This window comes from Sinocyclocheilus grahami, unplaced genomic scaffold (genome assembly GCF_001515645.1).
Source record: "Sinocyclocheilus grahami isolate Dianchi unplaced genomic scaffold, SAMN03320097.WGS_v1.1 scaffold270.1, whole genome shotgun sequence".
NCBI classification, from domain to species: Eukaryota; Metazoa; Chordata; class Actinopteri; order Cypriniformes; family Cyprinidae; genus Sinocyclocheilus; species Sinocyclocheilus grahami.
In genome coordinates this window covers 1,807,361-1,829,786 of record NW_015505449.1, presented here as the reverse complement: position 1 = coordinate 1,829,786, position 22,426 = coordinate 1,807,361, and the positions used below count along the sequence as shown (strand labels likewise).

General features: G+C 34.4%; 3 protein-coding genes across 3 annotated transcripts; 1 reads left to right on the top strand and 2 right to left on the bottom strand.

The window, feature by feature from the left end:
* Positions 1-5,634: 5,634 nt before the first annotated feature.
* On the bottom strand, positions 5,635-11,257 carry LOC107599736 (serine/threonine-protein kinase RIO3-like). Its single transcript, XM_016291418.1, has 9 exons — positions 11,239-11,257; positions 9,973-10,132; positions 9,603-9,633; positions 8,453-8,649; positions 8,120-8,279; positions 7,751-7,831; positions 7,089-7,178; positions 6,884-6,991; positions 5,635-5,765 (listed from the first exon to the last, which is right to left on the bottom strand). Exons 1-9 carry the CDS (start codon positions 11,255-11,257, stop codon positions 5,655-5,657), a joined length of 957 nt encoding a protein of 318 aa, XP_016146904.1. The 3' UTR covers positions 5,635-5,654.
* A 50-nt stretch (positions 11,258-11,307) lies between these two features.
* LOC107599689 (transmembrane protein 241-like) lies at positions 11,308-16,790 on the top strand. Its single transcript, XM_016291367.1, has 15 exons — positions 11,308-11,475; positions 11,664-11,710; positions 11,804-11,881; positions 11,989-12,070; positions 12,191-12,268; positions 12,479-12,504; positions 13,526-13,577; positions 13,693-13,741; positions 13,883-13,928; positions 14,405-14,440; positions 15,207-15,241; positions 15,340-15,409; positions 15,614-15,707; positions 15,886-15,956; positions 16,063-16,790. The coding sequence occupies exons 1-15, from the start codon at positions 11,404-11,406 to the stop codon at positions 16,118-16,120; spliced, it is 894 nt and encodes a 297-aa protein (XP_016146853.1). The 5' UTR covers positions 11,308-11,403; the 3' UTR covers positions 16,121-16,790.
* A 538-nt stretch (positions 16,791-17,328) lies between these two features.
* On the bottom strand, positions 17,329-19,588 carry LOC107599735 (CDK5 and ABL1 enzyme substrate 1-like). The gene is made up of 7 exons (XM_016291417.1): positions 19,548-19,588; positions 19,381-19,480; positions 19,146-19,294; positions 18,416-18,518; positions 17,914-18,020; positions 17,615-17,822; positions 17,329-17,536 (listed from the first exon to the last, which is right to left on the bottom strand). The coding sequence occupies exons 1-7, from the start codon at positions 19,586-19,588 to the stop codon at positions 17,396-17,398; spliced, it is 849 nt and encodes a 282-aa protein (XP_016146903.1). The 3' UTR covers positions 17,329-17,395.
* Between the last annotated feature and the right edge of the window lie 2,838 nt (positions 19,589-22,426).

The window sequence follows — 22,426 nt, the reverse complement described above, 5'->3', positions numbered from 1 at the left end:
GCATCAGAAGTACATAAATATAAGACACAAATAACTGATGCATCCCTATTGTTCATTAACATATTTTGTTCTTCTCAAAAGTCAGTAGTGATACTAGTGATTAAGATTTTTTTAATTTATTTATAATGAATATATATATATATATTGGTATCTGTAGTTTGTAAGATATACCTGTTCTCCTCTTCTCTATGTTCAGGGGCTTTTTAGGAGAATTGTTCTTTATATCATCAGTTTCTGTTTGAAAGTGACAAATAATATGTGTTATTCTACCTGTACAAATATCAAAACACATTACAGGTACATGTTACAATAGTATTGATTTAATCTTTTCTTTCTGTTCACGTAAGATATTAATACTTTTATTCAGCAAGGATGCATTAAATTGATCAAGAGACAGTACAAATATTTATAATGTTACAAGAGATTTCTATTTCGAATAAATGTTGTTCTTTTGAAAATTCTATTCATCAATGAATCCTCATCAATAAGCAGCACAACTGTTGTCAACATTGATACTAATCAGAAATCAAGCGTGTGACGGAAATGTTACGCCCCTCACCATACTGTGATGATGCCCTGTCCGGCCGGAGCGATGATTCAAAAACATGAAAACCCATTATAAACGAGGCATTCGTTGCATCCAGTGGGGACATAATTATGGATTATAATGACTTATACTGTCTTTTTACGCATTGTGTTGCATCGCGCCACGTAAACATAAAACCATGTCTGCATTTGTGATCGGAGGAATGACAAACAACAAGTGCTACTCTACACTGCTTAAAACTCGCGTTTTAATCATCAGTGGCAAATCCTTTAAATATAAAAAACGTACTTACAGTCCGTGAGTCAGAACAGCCGGCATTGTAGTCTACTCTACCAGGATCAGGAAACAGTCCTCCATAAAATGTGCTGCACACATCTGAATATTTGGGTTGAACTGTTCTGGAACAGTGTTGTAAATACAACTTAACCACTGATTTCTAGTCGCGTCCTCTTTTGGAAGACCAAACAAAGTAGTTTCGCGTTCACAACGAAACACACAGCGCCTTCACGACATGGCGGCGGCAACAATACTACAGCGAGAATAAAAGTTACGCCTTCTTTCTTTGCGTGAACATTTGGGCGGCATTATGCAAATCTTCCCACATAGTGACGTAGGCATGTGGGGACGTGTTAGAATGTTTTAGGTAGGCGTGGCTGACTCTTAACTTTTATAAAGAATATCTCTTTGGATTTGAGACTTTAGTCTTTGCAACTTTACAGATCTTCTTTATGCACCAAGAGCTTGTAACACTCCAAAGAGAAAGGAAAAATTGAAATCGCATCATATGAACCCTTTAAACATATTCAAATAGAAAACAGTTATTTCAAATCTTAATAATATTTCACAATATTATGGTTTTTACTGTATTTTTGATCAAACAAATGCAGCCTTGGTGAGCATAAGAGACTTTCAAAAAGTTTAAAGATGATGATGATGATGAAGTTTAAAAACGGTTTAAAGATGATTCATCTATGGGAATTAGTAAAGTGCAACACGTCACGGTAGCAATATCTCTGACCTGATTTGCCTGATTTCTGACAGCTCTGCTCTCTGTTCATCGGCTTGACTCCATTCTCTGTTCTCCTCGGCACATCCAGTGGAGTCTGCAATGCTGCTGAAGACTTCAGGTCAAACCTGAATGTTGAAATGTAGGTCTTCTTTTGACCCTTTTCAGTAAAGGCCATTATTATACTGTGATTAATCAATTTCAATACTCTTTGTCTCTTCCTCTTCTCAACTTCTTTCAGATCTGCACGTCTCCTTCTGTTTCTCTCATGGCTTCATTCGGCAGCATTCTCGTTCTTCATGTCACAGGAAACAGCAGATGTCATCAGGTCGATCATAGAAATGGTTTGAGGGGGAAAGGTACGAGTTAAACTCACATAAATGAAGTGGGCAGGGCTTCCACACATGGCTTGTAACCTAAAGCCAAAAACAACAAAGAAATGATCAACACAGTTTCCATGAAAATATGCACAAATGTGTTGGTCTCACAGACAGAAAACCACATAGAGATAAAACTATATTAAAACTCTGCAGACATTAAGACTTAAAACTGAAACTGTTTTCTCTGCTCATGGGTGTGTGACATATATAATGTGGAAGAGCCTGTCGGGCTGCTTGGGATTATTTTGGTTTCTTTGGCTTGATGTAAATCTCATATTTTGCCAGATTTGCATATATATTATAGATGCCTCTTGCATTTCAGGTCACCATATATCACAAAGAAGCAGCATATACATATTATGCATGTGTGTGTTATTTGTCAAATCAATGCAATGTCTTATAAATATAAAATGCTTCATTCGAAAGGAATTAGTGCTCCAGATTTAAATGCCTTTAAGTGTCTAAAGTGGTATAAAGTGTCTAGCAGGTGTGAAATTAGTCATTAGTCAATAATTTGAGTAATTCACCTACTTCACAACTGGATATAGGCATTGCTAAATATTAATAAATTAATAAATTAATTACCTTGTTGTTATTATTGCTCAGATATTATAGCTTATGGAGTATTATGGAATTCTGTTATGTTTCATATCATCAACTTTGTCTCAAATGTTACTTCTAAAATTTCTTTGGACAAATAATAATACATTAAGAGTACAGAGCTATAAAATGAATATGGATGCTCTGTTTTGTCTATGGGAGAAACAACTGAGCTGTTAAAGAGATCTAATTAGTGAAATTGTTATTTGAGTAAGACAATGTAAAAGTCACACGATTTCTAGGAAGCATAATAGCATAAACAGAGTAATTAAAGAAGATATTAGCTGAAATATGCAGTTTTAAAGGGTGAAGATGAGACGGGTTGTAATATGATTACACACAAACACACTGTCCTAGTAATTTTTTGTCATGGGAAAATATCACACATATGCAGATACATAATCTACTGTACACATTCTCAGGCATACATACATGTTTGAGGAATGGGGACGAAAGTAGAAATTGATGGAATTATGAGACACAATTATTCAACAACTTGTATAATTGTACAAGCCCCTAAATATAGTGTTTTGCAAGTTTCAAAGTTGTTGTTTTTTGTTGTTGTTGGAAATAGTCTTAGAGGCATAACAGCTTATATGCAAATATATCAAATATATCTCATGCATCCAAGACAAAATTTTATGCTAAAGTTTTTAGTGGGTATATACACTACATATTGTATAGTGTAGAATAAGGTTAAGGGTTATATGCAGATGCATCAGACCTACTTTTCTATGTATTGTTTTTAAAACTTCTGACATGAAGGATGCACATTTCATGTTGACAGAAGGACGAATCAGCAAAAAAACTTTTCTGTTGACGTTCTGCTCGGTTTTTGTTTACATGTTCTCCAATTGCAGCTCTGGGAATGACAGATTCTCCATCACGAGATACAGCCAATTTAGATCGATGAAGATAGAAATTTGAATAAGTATAAAATTGTAAATCATCATTTCATAATGAAGTACAAAGACAATTTTAGATGTGACTAAGTGACCAGTGTTGTTTTAGCATTATTGAGATACTATTATAGGTTTACTCATTTTTATTTTTTTATGTCTATATAGGTTTTATTATTATTATAATTTTTTTTTTCAGTTTTAGTTCAAGTTTTTTTTAGCGCATCTTTGAATTGACCTTTTTATGGATAAAATGTCAAGCAGAAACTATGGCCAAAATAACAGTCTAATAACATTTCATTACTTTCTGCTGTCATATATCAAAGTATCGCTTTTTATTTCTCTTCTTTTCTATTACTCGTTTCACTTCTGTTTCAGTTTTTATAACCATTTCATACTATGTGTAAGTAAGTTGTTGTTTTTTAGCATGTGTGTTTGGCAGTGTTATTTTTTAGGATTACTGATAAACTACTGTCGTTTGATTTGTATTATTTGTATTTATTTTTTTAATTTTAGTTAAATTATGTCTGAATTTTTTATGTCTGTATAGGTCTTTTATTAAGTTTTTAGTTTTATTTAATTTGAGTTATTTTAATACTTCAACAAACTAAATGGAAATTAAATAATATATATATATTGAATAAAAAAAAATATATATATATATATATATATATGTGTGTGTGTGTGTGTGGTTGTACATACACATATGTAGTTTTTTTTTTGGTGTTTGGCTTAGTGTTATGTTAGAATCATTATTATACTCATACGTTTTGTTCTTTAATATTTTGAATTGTTTTTAGCTTTATTTTTTGTTTTTCCACTTAAATGTTAAGTTTAGAAATTTAGTTGTATGCATTTGTCATTTTTATTTAATCTCTTTATTTTTAAAATGTGTATAGGTAGTATTTATAAAGTTTTAGCTTTTAGTTTTGGATCTGTTTTTAGTTGTTTTAATACTACAATTGATTGCTTCTATTGTCCTCGTTTGTAAGTCGCTTTGGATAAAAGCATCTGATAAATGACTAAATAAATAAATCTGATCCTGTAGTTCCAACTTCACCATTAGATGTCATATGCTAATAAATATTCTGTTCAACTCAAAGGTCAAATTATTCTGTGAAAACATAAGAGTAAATATACTACTATATATTATAAGGATTAAAACTTCTTTTTCTTAGGTCTGTCTAGTATGACATACTCTCTCAAGTCAGGTTTTTAAAGCAGCTGTAAGTTCTTTAAAATATCAGTTTCAAAAACATTGTGATGATACACTGATTTCTAATAAGACAAATGGCTTCGGTTTCTTTCCTGTGCTCCCCTAAAACAGAAGTTTAGTAAGTGGGTACAGATTGCTTTAAGGATGACAGTGATATATTTCCAGTGAATTCCCCTCATTTAACTGTAGAGGGCTCTAAAGTCTCAAAAATACATAGAACTACATTCAGTTGCTTTATAGGAATGGTTCACCCGAAATTAAAATGTGCTAAAAAAGTTTCTGACGGCACCCATTCACTGCAGAGGATCCATTGGTGAGCAAGTGATGTAACGCTAAAAAGCATGAAAAAGCAAACTCCTCTACATCTTGGATGGCCTGAGGGTGACTAAAATTTCAGCAAATTCTCTTTTTTGGGTGAACTACTCCTTTAAACTGTATTTAGTGCCAATATGTTCTCAGCTAAAGAACAAGTTTGTCAAGAAAGAAGAACTCAAAGCATGCTATTCATCAGTTTAATTGGATCTTTACTTGATTTTACAAAAGATCTCAAAGACTGCAAATCTACAATAGTCATCTTAGCAGTAAAATGATTTCACATAAAACCCCAGGCTGTCATTTGTATGATGAACAGACCGGATCAGTGTCCTGAGTTCTGCTCATTACTGAAGCTCAAATCACACACCAATTCAGAGCATTCAGAGATCCTCAGAAGATCTTCATTCTCTGCTTGCTCTTATTGTGGAAGGAGACACATTTTTAACACCACACAATTGTAAAACATTGCCTGTGTCTCTATAGTTATATTTTCTTTGTTTTTAACCATCATCCAAAACTGTCTTGTTAAAAACGTCAGGTTATGCTTGATGTCTCAAATGACCACGTGTTACTTTCAACACCGAGCAAATGCGTATTTCACACGGACATGGGCGTTCGTCCCATTCCACACCTTATTTGTGAATGGAGGGATTTTCTCTCCTTCATTTTTCAAATGACTATTGTGCTTGTGTTAATCATCATCAGTGTTTAATTGGGGTGGGCTGCCATCATTGGTGTCCGTGAAGATTTTCTTGCCGGATTTCTGCACATGATCTTCATTTCTTTTCTCCAGGGCTTCAATCTGTAAAAATATACAACACAATTGCTTTTTAACAATGAAGTTTTAAAGGGGTCATGAACTAAGAAATCAAAATTCCCTTGATCTTTTGACATCTAAGAGGTCATTGTACTATAAAAACAACTTGTAAGTTTTAGAACTCAAAACGTTATTCTAAAAACAGCTTATATTGAAGCCAATCTGCCAAAACGACAGGTTGTGGAATGTGCCACTTTATGATGTAATAGTGTGGCTAAACCCCGCCTCCGCAGAAGAAGATCAACGCCTGCTTCTACATCACTGCCTGTTTAGCCCCGCCCACCGATTCAAGCATGTAGTGTAAATAACGAGGCAAACGCAGGTCTACACAGAAATTAAATGACAAAGATGCTCCGAAGACAACAAGACGCTGTCCAGAGCCAAGCTGTGGAAAAACAGTCTTTGCATCACCTTCCTTCTGATCCAGACTGAAGTTCCAGACCGCATCAGTAAGAATTTGGTCCATTGTTCATTTTACTGCAGATTCGTTTACAAACAAGGCACAATTCGACGCAGGATTATTAGAAAGATCGAAACTAAAAGACGATGCTGTGCCGAATATATTGGATCTGACAGTAATGTCGCACCACACAAGTGTGAGTAACTTTATTATGTGATCACTATTGCTTTGTCTGTTATTACAGATCGTTTGATATGTGCCGAGTATTTATGCGTTTTTAATCTAAATCACAAGGATGTGATTTAGATTAATCTAAAGGATGTAGCTGTCAAACATACACAGCTGTTATCCAATCAGAGCAGTGGGCGTTTACTTCTGAGTCTACAATCCACCACACCTATTCAAACAGAGTGAAAACAGGACAGAAAATAGCCTATTACTTCAAAATGATGATGTTTTTTGATGTACAAATCTTGATAACATTATAAGTGGACCTCAGAGAACAGTAAGAAATAATAAAAAAGGCAGTTCATGACCCCTTTAAAAATTAGTTGGATCTTTAATAAACCAACATGCACCTAAGCCACATATACACAACCTTTCTTATTAGTCATATTAGTCACAGTACTATATATGTGTATATATATATATATTTTTTTTTTGCAAATGCAGATTGCAAGCAATAAACATCTTAATTCCAGACCTGTGCTAAGAAATCAGCCTCATTATCGCTGTTGATCTGCAGTCCAGACACGGTGTTGAACAGCTCAAATACATTGAGAGCTTCGGCCACACCAGCTTTCTGGAAAAACTGAAGAGAAGAAAATAGCATTCATTAATGATCACAACCTTGCTTTAGAGCTATTATAGAGCTCTTTATTATACCACAAGATGGTTCGGACACTTACTGTGGCCACATTCCTGCAGTCTCTGAACAAGAACTCCAGCCCGTGAGGGTGAGTGGGCTCTATGGACTGACTCACATCAATGAACCACACCTTCACAAGGAAAAAAATAAATAAATAAAATTGACCTTAAGGTGACATGAGGTTAGTAAGACTAAATAAATAAAATAATAATACTTCATATATTATAATACTACTTTATTCAGTAAGGATGCAATAAACTGATTAAAAGGGACAGTAAATAGATTTATAATGCTATTACATTCCTATTTTAAATCTAATGCTGTTCTTTTGAATGTTTCATTCATCAAAAATTTTTTTAAGTTAAATGTATCACAGTATCCACAAAAATATGAAGCAGCACAACTGTTTTCAACATTGATAATCATGTTTCTTGAGCAGCAAATCAGCATATTAGAATGATTTCTGAAGGATCATGTGACACTGAAGACTGGAGTAATGATGCTGAAAATTCAGCTTTGAACACAGCAATAAATTACATTTTTAAAAGATATTCAAATAGAAAACAGTTTTTACCATATTTTGGATCAAATTAATGCTGCCTTGGTGAGCAGAAGAGACTTTATGTTTTAAACGGTAGTGTAAATTCTGCAGAATTTATACAGATGTGCTACTAAGAATGTTTGGACTAGCTTAAAACAAACCTGTCGGTCATGCCAGAGCATGTTGTATTCACTCAAATCTGCATGAACCAGGTTACAGTCTTGATATAGCTGCTGCATCATCTGTGAGACAGAGATTAAGTGGTGAATATCAACAACAAATATCATAAATAGAAGTCACATTTTACCCCAAAAATTTTAACAGAAATAAGACATTATATTGCACAGAAGTAGTACCATTATTTTCATGACAATTAAGCACTGTAATAAAGTAACAAAAATCTGGACACAGTAACGTCTCTGTTTATATCAATCTCCACAAATTAAAGTATGCAAAATATATTTTTTACCAAATAATACCCTTTTAATTGCAAAGCTCATGTGATTATTCTAGTTTTTCAGTACACTCACATTTAGCACTTGGTAGTATGCTTTCTTCATATCCTCAGAACTCAGAGTAGCGTCCTTTAGTTTAGGTGCAGGAACGTGGTCCTTTCCAATGAATGACATCACTAGGATATGCTTCTTCAGAATCACCACCTCTGGACAAGGGATCCCTGCTTTCTTCATCCTACATGTACATTTATGTGTGCAAGAGGGGAAAAAATGGCATGAAAAAGTAGATTAAAGAATATTATGTTGTAGTGTTATCTTTATGTATCTAAGTCATTTAATCACAGTCATATGTGTCATATTTAAATGTCAAATATTTGTCTTGTACACTGAAATTAATCTGTTTAACACCTGGTGAGGTTGTGCATCTCCTTCTCAGCCCACAAGCGGATAATTTTGCGAGGATTCAGCTTGCTGAAGCGGTCTTTGAAGCGGTAGTCGTCTTTGATATATTTGTCCCGGTTCTTAAACTCATTCAGGGTGGTCTTGAATACCTTGAGGACACACTCTTCAGGAACAATCTTCTCTTCAAAGCTACACGAGACACATTGAGATTAAAGCTGCATAATAAATGCAAGCTTGCATTAATTGTAAGTAGGGATGCACCGATACCACTTTTTCCAGTACTTGCCCGATACCGATACTTTTATTTTTGGTACTTGCCGATACCGATACCAATATTTTTATTGCATTTGTACATTTTTTAAATATTGGGTACAGAAACCAAAAGAGTATCGTTTTTTCATCTGAAACATGCTGCGATTTATATTCCAAAGCCACTCATATTATGCAGAAACGCTCAAGCAAGCAAAACGCTCAACGCGTGCATGTATTTGTACTGGTGCAGAATGAGAGGACAGTAGTAAAGTACAGCCTAGCACATTTCACACAGGCTGTTAGTTTCACTTTCACCAAAAAGTCGTGTATGCCTAAGGTTGAAAATAAATGATGTTTATAGTGAATGCCCCTATAAATGGTCTTATTTTTACGATTTGGTTTTAATCCAAATGATGCGTGTGCTTAGTGAGTGAACATCAAAGATCACACAACAGAAGTGCGCGCGCGCTCTCTCTCTCTACCGTTAAGTAACTTGTGCATTGTTTTACTTACATATCCGACCAAACTACAAACTTTCCAGTGATGTCTGTGAGAAAGGTATATTCACTCGACAAGCTCGCGCATCTGCGCGCTCAATCCACTCAGTGTGCTTTGTTTATCAGCTCACGCACATCAGCTATACAGACGTTAATACTGAATGTTTAACGTTATATTCATTGCATACATATACTTCGTAGTAGACATCCTTAACTCCATTCTGCTGTCTGTTGTCGGTGTTTCTTTGTCTGAATATGGCGCTTATCACATGCTGTGTGGTATCGGCGTTTGGTATCGGGGCATTTTAACGAGTACGAGTACGAGTACAGGAGCTCAGTATCGGGCCCGATACCGATACCAGTATCGGTGCATCCCTAATTGTAAGCCTTTAGCGAGTTGCACACACAATGATGCAAAAGGTCAGGTCCAGATCGGTACTGAAAATAATAGGAAGTAAATGCATACAAAAGATGTTTTCACCATCAGAAATGATGACAAACTTGCTTCAAACAACATTTTGTCAGAGTGCCTCTGCTGCCTTAGAGTTTAAATGCCAGATGAATGATTTCGTAGTCAAACAAGCATGTGTTGATAAGTTAAACACAGTGCTTGAGTAAAAAAACAATTAAATGGACAATAAATACTAAAAATGCTTATTCCAAGTGACTATATCATGTATTACTATTGTTTCTATATAAAAAAGTAATCCAAGACAGTGGGCTACTAGACTCGTAACAGTGTTAATAATTTGATATGTAGATGTGTGTGAGACTCACTCTGGGATTTCTGGGAAAGGAATGCCCTCCTCATGCAGCTCTCGGGCCAGCTGCTCACTCATCACATCAGCCAGAGAGCAGGGCGCTGATGCCAGGACGGGAGCGCCCCATGGGCTCTGGAAAAATAACACAACACACAGACATGAATGACTGATACACTCTATCAGCAGAAGTTAGGCTCACATTCCAACAAATAACACCATCAGCAGCTGACAAGCAGAATAAAATTCCCGTCACATGTGCCATGAATAGTATTTTAACTTAAATGGATTTTCCACCCAAAAATGAAAATTTTGTCTACAAGTTAGTAGAGACATATCCCAACAGACTAATGGCTGTAATTAAAGCAAAATACCAACACAAGGGAGTGATCCTTTTCCAACTCAGTGATTCTGTTTTTTTATTTTTTCCTGACATGTTGGTGTTATATCTTTCACTTGGATGTTATAAGTTGCACTAAATAAATACAGCTGGATAAAACAAAACTGTGTCCGTCTTCATTTCATATTTTAAAGGGGGTGATTCTTTTCTATACCCACAGTATGTACAGTGGTGTGAAAAAGTGTTGGCCCCCTTCCTGATTTCTTATTTTTTTGCATGTTTGTCACACTTTAATGTTTCAGATCATCAAACAAATTAAAATATTACACAAAGATAAGGCAAGTAAATACAAAATGCAGTTTTTAAATGATGATTTCATTTATTAAGGGAAAAAATCTGTCCAAACCTACCTGGCCCTACGTGAAAGATTAATTGCTGTATATATGTATATATATATATATATATATATATATATATATATATATATATATATATATATATATATATATATATAAAACAATAATAATAAAATAATGGGATCTCCGAAAACAAAGCCTTCCTTATTATCACTTCTTTTTCTCCTATGTTATGAAAACATAAATAGTAAAAAAAAAAATTGAGATTTTTATTTTCTATTTTTGTCATTCGAAACAATTCATTAAAAAAAATATTCCTTTCATGATAGAAAGCGATCACTTTATGAATATAATTATCTAATTCATCAAAATTGTTTGCATATTTCATTATTACATTTTTATTCCTGTAATGGTTGAGTATTCTAAATAATACTTTATATAATAATAAAGATAAACATAAAATTAATTCGTGTTAAAAGTATTTTATTTGGTATCAGTAATAAGAATAAAATAAGTCTAAATAATATTATAAGTGCTAAAATATTATTATATTTTTTCGGGTAATCTCAATTTTTGTTGCTCACTATACCATTTAGAACTGATTTCATTGAGGCTTTTATTGGCTAAAAATGTGCTGCGTGTCACGGTGGGCGTGGCCTACAGAACAGAGGAAGTACAGATGAGATGTCAGAACATTAATAAAGAAGAGTGTTAGAGGAGCTGTGAGACCAAAGTTACCGGTGCATCCAATCCAATGAATGTTGCTCGAGTGATTCTTGCTCTAGTTTTCTGCACCTTTTTCACAGCATCTTACTTCACAAATAAGGTAAACTAACTACTGTACTTTTGACAGCATCAATGTGTGTTTGTCCTGTTGTTTTTGTATTGCATTTACAATAATGCATTTTCTAAAATACATTTTGTGGTTTAGCTGTGGGTATTAGATTGTTAAATGATAGTAATGCTGACAGGTACCAGAATACACACAATGTAGAATTGCTTTTTGCTTTACAGTATGTCCTGTCTATCTTAAAGTTTACATTTCCAACCATTTTTCAGGGGTAAGTATTCATCACTTGGTTATGTTTGGAGTTCAGTTCCTCATTTACATGATATTTCAATATTTATGCTTACCATTAATTGACTTTCTTCAGTTGGCAGACCTCCACTGGGGCTCTCTTGCTACTGGTTACATGGAAACTGGGTTGGGTTGAAATCAATGGCTTTTCCAGGTAACTAAATATGCATTTATATAAAACATTGATTAGTATTTGTGGATTATACATTTTATTATGATCTGTTTATTAATATATGTACTCTTGCTGTGTTTGTTATTTAGATCTGCAGCTTTTTCCCAGCTTCCTGGGTCCTTCTTATTTATTGGTAACATTTATGCAGGGTCCAAAGCACTGTCACTTTTGGTAAGTACAAAATATATGCTGAAATATGAACTTCAGTGTCTTTCCTGTGTTGGGACTGAACATGCAACCTTTGTGTGTGCTTATGTTGAAATATGTTTGTCTTTGCTCTTTTTTTTTTAGCCCATTCCTTTTTTCTTCGTGTTACAAAATGTCTCAGAAGTCTTTGCTTTTCTCATCGGAACAGCAACTCACAGAGAGGTAAGTCTGATTTCAGTTGCTATTTTGTGGGAACAAACAAACAAATCTATTTTTTGCATGTTTTTTTTCCTTTCTCTATGTATTTAGTAGGATTAGAAATCATAAAACAGCTCGTTTCTATAGTATCCTCATACTGTTTCAGATATCATAATCATATCTCAATGCCCGTCATGCTACCATTTTAATTTTCTTTATATTTGCTTTATTTAGAAACCACCATGGATGAAATTAATAAGGTATGTTTGTTTTAACCAAGCAGCCCAAGCAAGCATGACTTGAAAAAGAGCTTGTTTATGCTCTTAAATTAATACCAATACTGTAAAATTATTATTTTTTTACCTTGTTTTCCAGTAAAAATATCTAAACATTCTTAAATCAAGATACAGTTACTTGAGGAGTAATAAGTATTGGAGTAATACGTATTGTTTTCTGAAAACTTAAAACAGGAAAAAAGTCCAACAAGGTGGTAAGAAAAATTTAAGTTATTAACTAAAAATGTAGTTTCTTTTTCTTACCCAACTGGCTAATATTTATTCTTGTTTTAAGCATAAACACTTCATTTTGATAAATTTTTTCAGAAAACAAAACGTAATAACTTAAAGGGATAGTTCACCCAAAAATGAAAATGTGATGTTTATCTGCTTACCCCCAGGGCATCCAAGATGTAGGTGACTTTGTTTCTTCAGTAGAACACATATGATGATTTTTAACTCCAACTGTTGCAGTCTATCAATCGTATAATGCATGGCAGTGGTAACAAAATCTATGAGACTAAAAAAAAACATGCACATACAAATCCAAATTAAACCCTGCGGCTCGTGACGACACATTGCTGTCCTAAGACACGAAACGATCGGTTTGTGCCAGAAAGTATTTATATAATTTTTTACCTCTAATACACCACTATGTCCAACTGTCTTTGGGCGCGCGCACAGCATCTGGTGCGTGAGGTGTGTACGCGCCTACAATGTTTGTGCACTGTGTAAACAATGAGTGACGTACACGCGTGAGAGATCACTTCTTCCGGCGCTTGTGTAAACTATATAGAGGAGAAACAATAATGTACAGTATGTGGAAAATAATGTGTTTTTTTTACTTTAAACCGCATAAACGCATTTCATTACACCAAATACAAAAAATAATGTTCTTTTTAGCAGCATCATATGACTCCTTTAAGTAATTTTGCTTTGTACTAGAAAGCAAGAGAAAAATACTGAAGAAGAATCTTTTTTGTTGTTGAAATGATTTTCTTTATAGTGTGTGTATGTTGTTGGGATCTGCCAGCAGCCTTATGCTATACAATCCACGGGTAAGTTCACTCTCACCGGGATTTTCTGTGTTTTATCAATATCTCTGTTTCCTGTGACAGTAAAAATCTCCATTTCATATGTCCTCTTTATGGTTCTATATGTCTCACCTCTCAGTTTGGTCCCAGTGGCTACACATGGGCGTCCATCCATCTGTTCTGTGTTGGTGAGTGTGAATTTATTTGTTGTGGGACTCAGAATTGTGAGTAACGATCTGAAACCTACAGAGATGTACTTAAGATTTGGTCACATGAAAGTGTGCATTTTACCTGTGTGTGTTTTTATTCTCATCTCTTCTCTAATTTAGGTGCATATAAAGTATTCCAGAAGAACACAAAGACAAACCTTCTGAGGTGCTTTCATGTTTTATTTACATTATCGTTCAAAAGTTTGGGGTCAGTAATATTTTTAAAAGTTTTTCAAAGAAGTCTCTTCTGCTCACTAAGGCTGCATTTATTTGATCAAAAAATTTCACATAACTGATTTCTTTTGTAAAATATAATTCATTTTTGTGATGAAAAGCTGAATTTCACATGATCCTTCAGAAATCATTCTAATATGCTGATTTGCTGCTCAAGAAACATTTCTTATTATTATCAATGTTTGTTTCTGTGGAAATTGGGACATTTTTAAACTTAGTAGAAAAGTCTTTTAATGTCACTTTTGATCAATTTAATGCATTCTTACTGAATAGAAGTATTCATTTCTTAAAAAAAAAAAAACGTACTGACCCTAAACTTTTAGAATGGTTGTGTATGTTGTATATTGTTATTTTTTAAAATCTAAGTAGATGCATAATAAGTGCCGTTTTTAATGTGTAATGTTATAGTGATCTTGAAGAGCAGTTCATCAATTACATGACCAGGTAAATAGATCAATCTGAAAATTAAAGGGTTAGTTCACCCAAAAATGAAAATTCTGTCATTAATTACTCACCCTTGTGTTGTTCCAAACCCGTAAGACCTTCGTTCATCTTCGGAACACAATTTAAGATATTTTTGATGAAATCTGAGGGCTCTCTGACCCTCCCATAGACAGCAAGGTAACTACCACGTTCAAGGTCCAGAAAAGTACCAAGATGATCGACAAAGTAGTCCGTGTGACATCAGTGGTTCAACTGTAGCTGCCACACACTCGCGTCATGATACTGTCGTGAATGCGCGTCCACAAGTGACGCAGTAGAGACGAAAATGTGGAATAAAGTCATTATTTTTGTTTTCTTTGCACAAAAAAGTATTCTCGTAGCTTCGTAACTTTACAGTTGAACCACTGATGTCACACGGACTACTTTGTCGATCATCTTGGTACTTTTCTGGACCTTGAACGTGGTAGTTACCTTGCTGTCTATGGGAGGGTCAGAGAGCCCTCAGATTTCATCAAAAATATCTTAAATTGTGTTCCGAAGATGAACGAAGGTCTTACGGGTTTGGAACAACACAAGGGTGAGTAATTAATGACAGAATTTTCATTTTTGGGTGAACTAACCCTTTAAAGTCATCCTTTAAATGCGACCTCAGATTTTGACACAAATGAATTTTGAATGCATATGTAGTATATATGTATACTACATATAGTATATACTATATGTAGTCATTTTTTCAACTCCATCTAATTTTATACTTCTTTTTTAGCGCATTGTTACTTGCCTCTCTTGCATACTCGACAGGTAATAAAATGCATTTTATACTATTATATTATTTTTGTCTACTGCTCTGTAATTTTCTGACATGATTCATGTGTACTTCTTGATGTTTTGTCTTTCAGGTGATCTGTCCGGTGCCTTAGATTTCCCTCTGCTGACTTCATACAGGTTCCATACTGGCTGCTTGGGCAGGTGAGACAAACATTCAGTGGGAATCATAAATGTGCTAATGCATGAAAGTTAGCATGATTTGTTGGATATTTACAATACTGCAAATATCCAATACTTTTTACAACTGCAAAAAGCCCAGAATAAGTGATGCATTGCTATTTTGTTGAAAGAAATTGATTGTGTGTGCAAATCTTAAGCTCATTAGAAATCAATTTCATTTCATAGCGCTATATTCAGCTTTTGTCTGATGTTGGCAACCGTGAAATTGAAGGGCAGTCTGTCTCAGGAGCACTGTGGCATCTGGTTCTTCCTGGCTAAGGTGAGACAGACCTCTGAAAATTATATTTTGAACCACAATTATCCTTTGTTGAGTGTCTCCATTTATTTGTGTCCAGTCAGTACTGTTCGAGCAAAAGGCTGGTTTCACATCGCACGCATTGCAGCACAAAAATTTTAATGTAAATGGTGCAATGGTTTTCTTTTCTCCTTGCATGCAGATACTGGCGTCAGGTCTTTCCCTTTCACTTTCCGCATTCAACTCTGTGCTCAGCCCCGTGACTCTGTGCTGGTGAGAACAGTTTTATGTTAAGATATTGAGTTTAAGCTATCTATTTACTTGCAGTATGAAGTGAATAATGAAATTAATGTTATATTGTTTTTGTTTCTCTCATTAGCATCATCCTGAACTATGCTGGGGAGGCCTTGTTTGTGTATTCAGACAGATTTCAATAAGTGTGTTGAAGAATATGGCCAGTGCCTTTGAAGATTTTCCAAATAAGTCACTCCAACTCTTTATAGGGGCTTTATAAATTGACCAAAGCCAATTGCCTCAATGAGATTATTTTCACCTTGCTACACCCAAAACTCTTTTCATGTGTTTACCATTTACCGTAATTCTTTTAGCCCTACATTTTAATATGGCCAGTTTATTGTAGTCAGTATTGTATAGTAACAGATTTTCTGTTTTGCACTTATTACGCATTTTTCACCAGCAATATTTGTAATTGCTGTTAGTGTTCGACCTTTTGCACATCATTGTCCAGCAGTTTACTTTTGAGAGTCCTGGATCATATCCTGAATACTGTCACACCTTACATCTCTGTATGAGAATCGGTAAGATAACATTGGTACATAAGCCCTCTGTAACTCTCATGTAGGTTTTAAAACATATTTTTACATAATGGCATGAGATGTATGTTGCCCATGTTTAACATTATTCATAATTATTGCAGGTTGGTTGACGGTTATATTTTTTTAGGGTATCTGGGTTTTTCAAATATAGAAATAACTCCCAAAATTGAGTCCTGCAAAAAGTACTGTGATTATTCTGTTTGAGCCGATTGACATTTGTGACCCTGGAGCACAAAACCAGTCTTAAGCCGCTGGGGTATATTTGTATTAATAGCCAAAAAAACATTGTATGGGTCAAAATTATCGATTTTTCTTTTATGCCAAAAATCATTAGGATATTAAGTAAAGATCATGTTCCATGAAGATATTTTGTAAATTTCCTACTGTAAATATATTAAAACTTAATTTTTGATTAGTAATATGCATTGCTAAGAACATCATTTAAACAACTTTAAAGGCGATTTTCTCAATATTTAGATTTTTTTGCACCCTCAGATTCCAGATTTTCAAATAGTTGTATCTCGGCCAAATAAATTGACCCTTACGACTGGTTTTGTTGTCCAGGGTCACATTTACTGTATTTTGGAGCCACGTTTTATGATATTGTATTTCTAAAGCTTCTATTATGAAATTGACCCGTGTATTCAGTTATGAAATAACTTTTCTTTGAATCAGTTTTTGCAATACTAAATGAAAGATTTTCATTGACCATCTCTGTTTTTTTCTCATTTTTTCTGCCGGAAAATAAAATGAAATCATAAAACACAGAAGCAATATTAGATATCTTTATTAAATCTTAGTGTGTAGCTTATGAAACAAGCAGTGCATCTAAACACTGAACAGCAGTAGGGTGGGTTTTGAGGATCTGGTCTGGTTTTAGGTGGTCTGACAGAGGCGTCTGTAGTGCGGTAAGATCTCACGCTGTGGCAGATGCAGTTTAAACTCGAGCGCCACCAGCGCAGGAAACTCCAGTGATAAAAGTTCCCTGCGATTCAGCCGCAGTCGCTCCTCCAGTCTCTAATGTGAGAACTGAATGAATCATTTATTGAATTAGAAATCAGGGAACAGATATTGATGTCGCAGAGCTTTACGTACATCTATGAGGTGTTTGACCTCTGGCCTCTTGAGGTCATTGCTTATTTTGGCAGCGAGAAGGATACAAGCTCCGGCGCAAAGTTTCCGATTCTGCTTGTCCAGTTTACCGTGCAGGGCGAGCTTTTCAAAATAGACATAAGCCATTGCAATCGTCGGCTCCTCATACCCACAATCCTCCTGGGCCAATTTCCGAATCTCTCTTTTCAGACTGAGAATGTCACAATACAATAAAATAATACATACAATTGCATTGCTTCGAGATATTCATATTTTCAAGTTGGGTGATAGGAAGCCGGTACCTTCTGATTTTGCTGAGGGTCAGTTGAAGATGTGGAAACTTTTCGCTGAATGTTTCATTCATGTCTTTCTTCAGGTCGGACGGCTTCACGTATTCAATGACCGTTGTCTGAAAAAATCAACACACATCTCTAGGAAAAAAAATGCTGCACTTCATGTTTCAAATGCTGCACTTCATCCATACAAAAAGAGAGTTTTTTAAATTTTTTTAGTACAATGATGAAGTTTTTCCTCCATAAGCTTCAATGACCGTTGTCTGAAAAAATCAACACACACACACTAGGAAAAAAATGCTGCACTTCATGTTTCAAATGCTGCACTTCATCCATACAAAAAGAGAGTTTTTATTTTTTTTTTATTACAATGATGAAGTTTTTCCTCCATAAGCAGCATTAGTATATTTTTTAAGGCAGGTGTGAGACTGTCATAAAACGTTACAGTAATAACATGAACAAAAATGTTCTTGTATGACAAACTTCATATGCATCGACTGATTGCTCTCACCGTATAAGATGGAAAGACAAGCACTCGTTTGTGTTTCCCACAAGGCCACTGTGGATCATCCAGAAGATTCGGGTCATAATCATCAATGTTTTCCCTTTGAATCCTGCATGTAAAAAAATATTAATATTAATTATTTAAAAAAAGAACAATTTTCAGAAAAAAGGTACATTTTTTAATCTTAAGTAAACATGCAGCTTAATTTTAAAAAATGAGTGAATGAATGAACAAATGAACGAACAAATTAATGAATGAATGAAGGGAATTCTGGAAATACATAAAAAAAGATAAAAAATTCTTGGACAGAAAAAAAAGAAAAATTCATGAAAAATCTAAATTCTTTTCATCCTAAATTGATGTACATTTTAATTTTATTTAAATATATTAATTTTTAATTTATGAACTGCTTTTAATTGACACTCAAAAACATGAATGAATAAATAAATGAATTCCAGGGAATTCTGGAAATTAAAAGAAAAAAAAACATTTTCAGGGAAAAAAAAGTAAAATTATATTCATATTAAATTGATGCGTAGCTTAGTTTACTTATAAATCTATTAATTTTACAATTTACAATTGTCAAACTTTTTTTTTACAATTTTTCTAAAAAAAGTACATTCTTTTCATTCTAAATTGATATGTCACTCAAAAACATTAAATATTTATTTATTTATTAAAATAAAATACACAAGACAGCAAGGTAAATTTGACATGTGAACATGCTCTTCCTCACTGACCTCTCTTTATGCCAGTCTGAGTGAGGACACATGCTGGACTCAAAACACACTGTGACCCAGAATGCAGTGCGAAGACGTCAGAGCCGCCGCTGCTGCTGCTGCTTAAGGCATTAGTGTGAGACAGAAGTTTTGTGTACGACACTGTCTGAAAGTTGGGAAACAAAATATTAGTTATGAAACCTCAATATTACACTGATCAAATAAGTCATTTTAATCTCAAGTGGACCTCACCTTACCCTTGGCTCCAGGTTCAACAGCATCAATCAGCATCACTGCGTCTTGAGTCGCTCCACTGATGTTGTTCTGATGGCCGCAGTCTAACCTTTGATCGCTGTAGACAACAGACGAGTGTGAGATTATCTAGATTCAAAATCTGATGTAAACAGAGCAGGACTCACTTGATCTGGCTGAAGTCTCGATAGGGCAGGACAGAAAACATCCCGTATACAGCTCTTCTGGCTCTGATCAAAACTATCCTACAGGAACATAAACATTAGACAGTTTATTTGCTTCTTGTTAAGACATTTCATGAGTGTAAAATGCATTTTCTCTTTCATTAGCATTTAAACTTCAGATCTTTAATCTATATTTTTTCCTCCCTTTTAATTGAACACATTTATATCTAAATTAGTTTATCAAGATTTTATCTAGAGTTTTTGTGTAGAAACGCTGTCATAAACATGTGCTGTTCTCCTCAGAAGAGCCACTTGATCCTTGATCTGTGTTTTCAGTCCAGTGACGCAGAAAGAAAGAAATACCGCAGAAGTACAATTATATTCAAACGATTGTTGCTTTAGATCATATTTAACAATTATTTCAGCTGTCATTTTAATATTAGATTATATTTGATTAATTTTGTTGTTTTTTATTTATTTATTTATTTATTTTAAAGATATTTTTATATATAGAAAAGTTGTGACATTATTTCATGGACCTGAGCTAACATGAACTATGAACTATTGTATTTTATTAAGTAAACAAATATTAATAAATACCATAAATGTATTGCTCATTGTTACTTAGGTTGCATTAACCAATGTTAACTAATAGGTTGTTTTAGTATCATTATGATACTATTGTAGATTTTATTAATAGTTTGAATTACTTTTTATTTTTATATTTTCCATTTTCATTTTAATTTTTAACATTTTAGTCTTTTTTATTTTTTTTAATAGTTTTTATCCATTTTTATTTCAGGTTTAGTTTTAGTTATTTTAGAACATCAAGTTAATTTACAATAAATTAATATTGTTTCAATTAACAAAATGTTTTGAATGGTATAGTTTTAATTTTATTTAACTATAATAACCCTGATAGGACCTTACTGTGAAGTGTTACCCTATTATTGGTTCATAGATATTTGTCATAATTAGTTTGTTCATGTTTTCATTGCAGTACCTTCCATTGCGGGTATCGTGTTGTCTCATGTTTTTGATGAAATGAACCCGTCTGCTGCTCCTGGGCCATACGACACTTGTGCAAGACTTACTGTAAGAAAACAGTAAAAAAAAATTTTTTATATATATATATGTATATGAATATAAATGTGCTTTTCACTATGCCCATAATGTGTGATTGCAGAAAAAAATATGTTTGTATTGAACAATGGTCATTGGATATATACACACACACACACACACTTTTTCTTTTTTTTTTACAAAATCAAATTTTTTTAATTTATTTGGGAGTATTTAAATGAAATAATAATAATAAAAAAATGCTAGACCTCTGAATCTCTCTAGAGGTGTTCACTTTGGATTCACTGTCCAGAAGAGATGTTTTGATCTCGCTGCCCGTCTGACCTCCACACTCCTCTTTACTGGGCTGCTGTTCTCCTGAAGCTCTTTGTGCTCGAATGACTGGAGCAGATGCTGAAAGCGTGAATCTGACGCCATCCTCAGTTTGACATTGAGCCCCGTTCGCCTCCGCTGCTTTTCCATCCAGCGAGATGTTGCTGAGGAAAGAGAGAGCCGCATGCCTCTGTCTCCGATCCATCTCAGCAGGTAAGAAACAGGTCAGAAGAGCTGCTCCCTGCAGCTGTCACAACAAACAACGCCCTCCTGACCTGAAGCACACTTGAAGAGTCACGCGTGGCTTTCTTTACAACACAAATGTCTGCAGACTGGTGTGAGCAGTGAGGACGGGAAGCTCACAGCAGCATCCTGAAAATGGTCCAGTGACCAGGATGAGACGCTCCATCACTCCACCTCTTACTGCCTCATCTGGGCCAGATGTTGCTGTGGTCTCTTCATCCTCAGTGAACCCAGAGCCAGCTGGAGCAAAACACCAAAAGACACTGAGGATGTGAGTTTGTTCAAGTTTGTTCTGCTGGTTTCTGTTCATACAATGAAGGCTTACTTTCAGAAGCTTCAAAAGCATCATCAGAAAATGTCATGACGCTTTTATCCAAAGTGATTTACAGTGCTCTTATTACAGGGACCTACAATCCCCTGGAACGACCTGGATCGCTCAAGGAGGTTTTGAACCAGCAGCCTTCTGCTCTATGTATTTATTGTGATGCTTACTTTTATTCATTCCTTTACTCATTTATTCACGTTTATTGTTGTCAGTAAATAAAATATTAATATTTTATTAATTCGTGTATTAATTGCTTGACTGAAAATTGATGTATTCACATCGACTGCATTTGTTCAACTAGTGTATATTTATGTATAGCTATGTCACGACAAAAACTTTTATTTTTTCAGTTTAAGTAAAAAAAAAAAAGAAAAGTAATATAATTATTGGTTAGCATTTATCTTTATTATTGCATGTAAGTGTTGGGGTGGGCCAACGATGCAATTAATTCTGGGGTAATCGTCATGTTTAAGTAGTAATACTTACATTTTTAGAGTATAAAATCAACAGTCTTCTCCAAAGGCGAGATCTTCGAGCAGCTGCCCGACATATCCTTTGTGCAGATATTGCAAACGCTGAGGAAAACCGTACTAGATTGTTGAGTTAGTGATGCTATGAGGTGTTAGTGCACCTGTCCCTCTTTTTTATTATTATTATTGCCAAACTTATAATTACATAAAAGATCAGGGAAAGATGGTTGTATCTAACAATGAACAATCATAATGGCATATATTATATTAGTGTTATATTACATCCCCACTGTGTTATTCCTCTGTATGTCTGCACTATGTTGTACTTTCTTTTGCACTGGAAGCTCCTGTCCTCAAGTCAAATTCCTTGTGTGTGTAAACATACTTGGTAATAAAGCTCTTCTGATTCTGATAAAACAAAAATGCATGTGTTCATCATAGTATGAGAT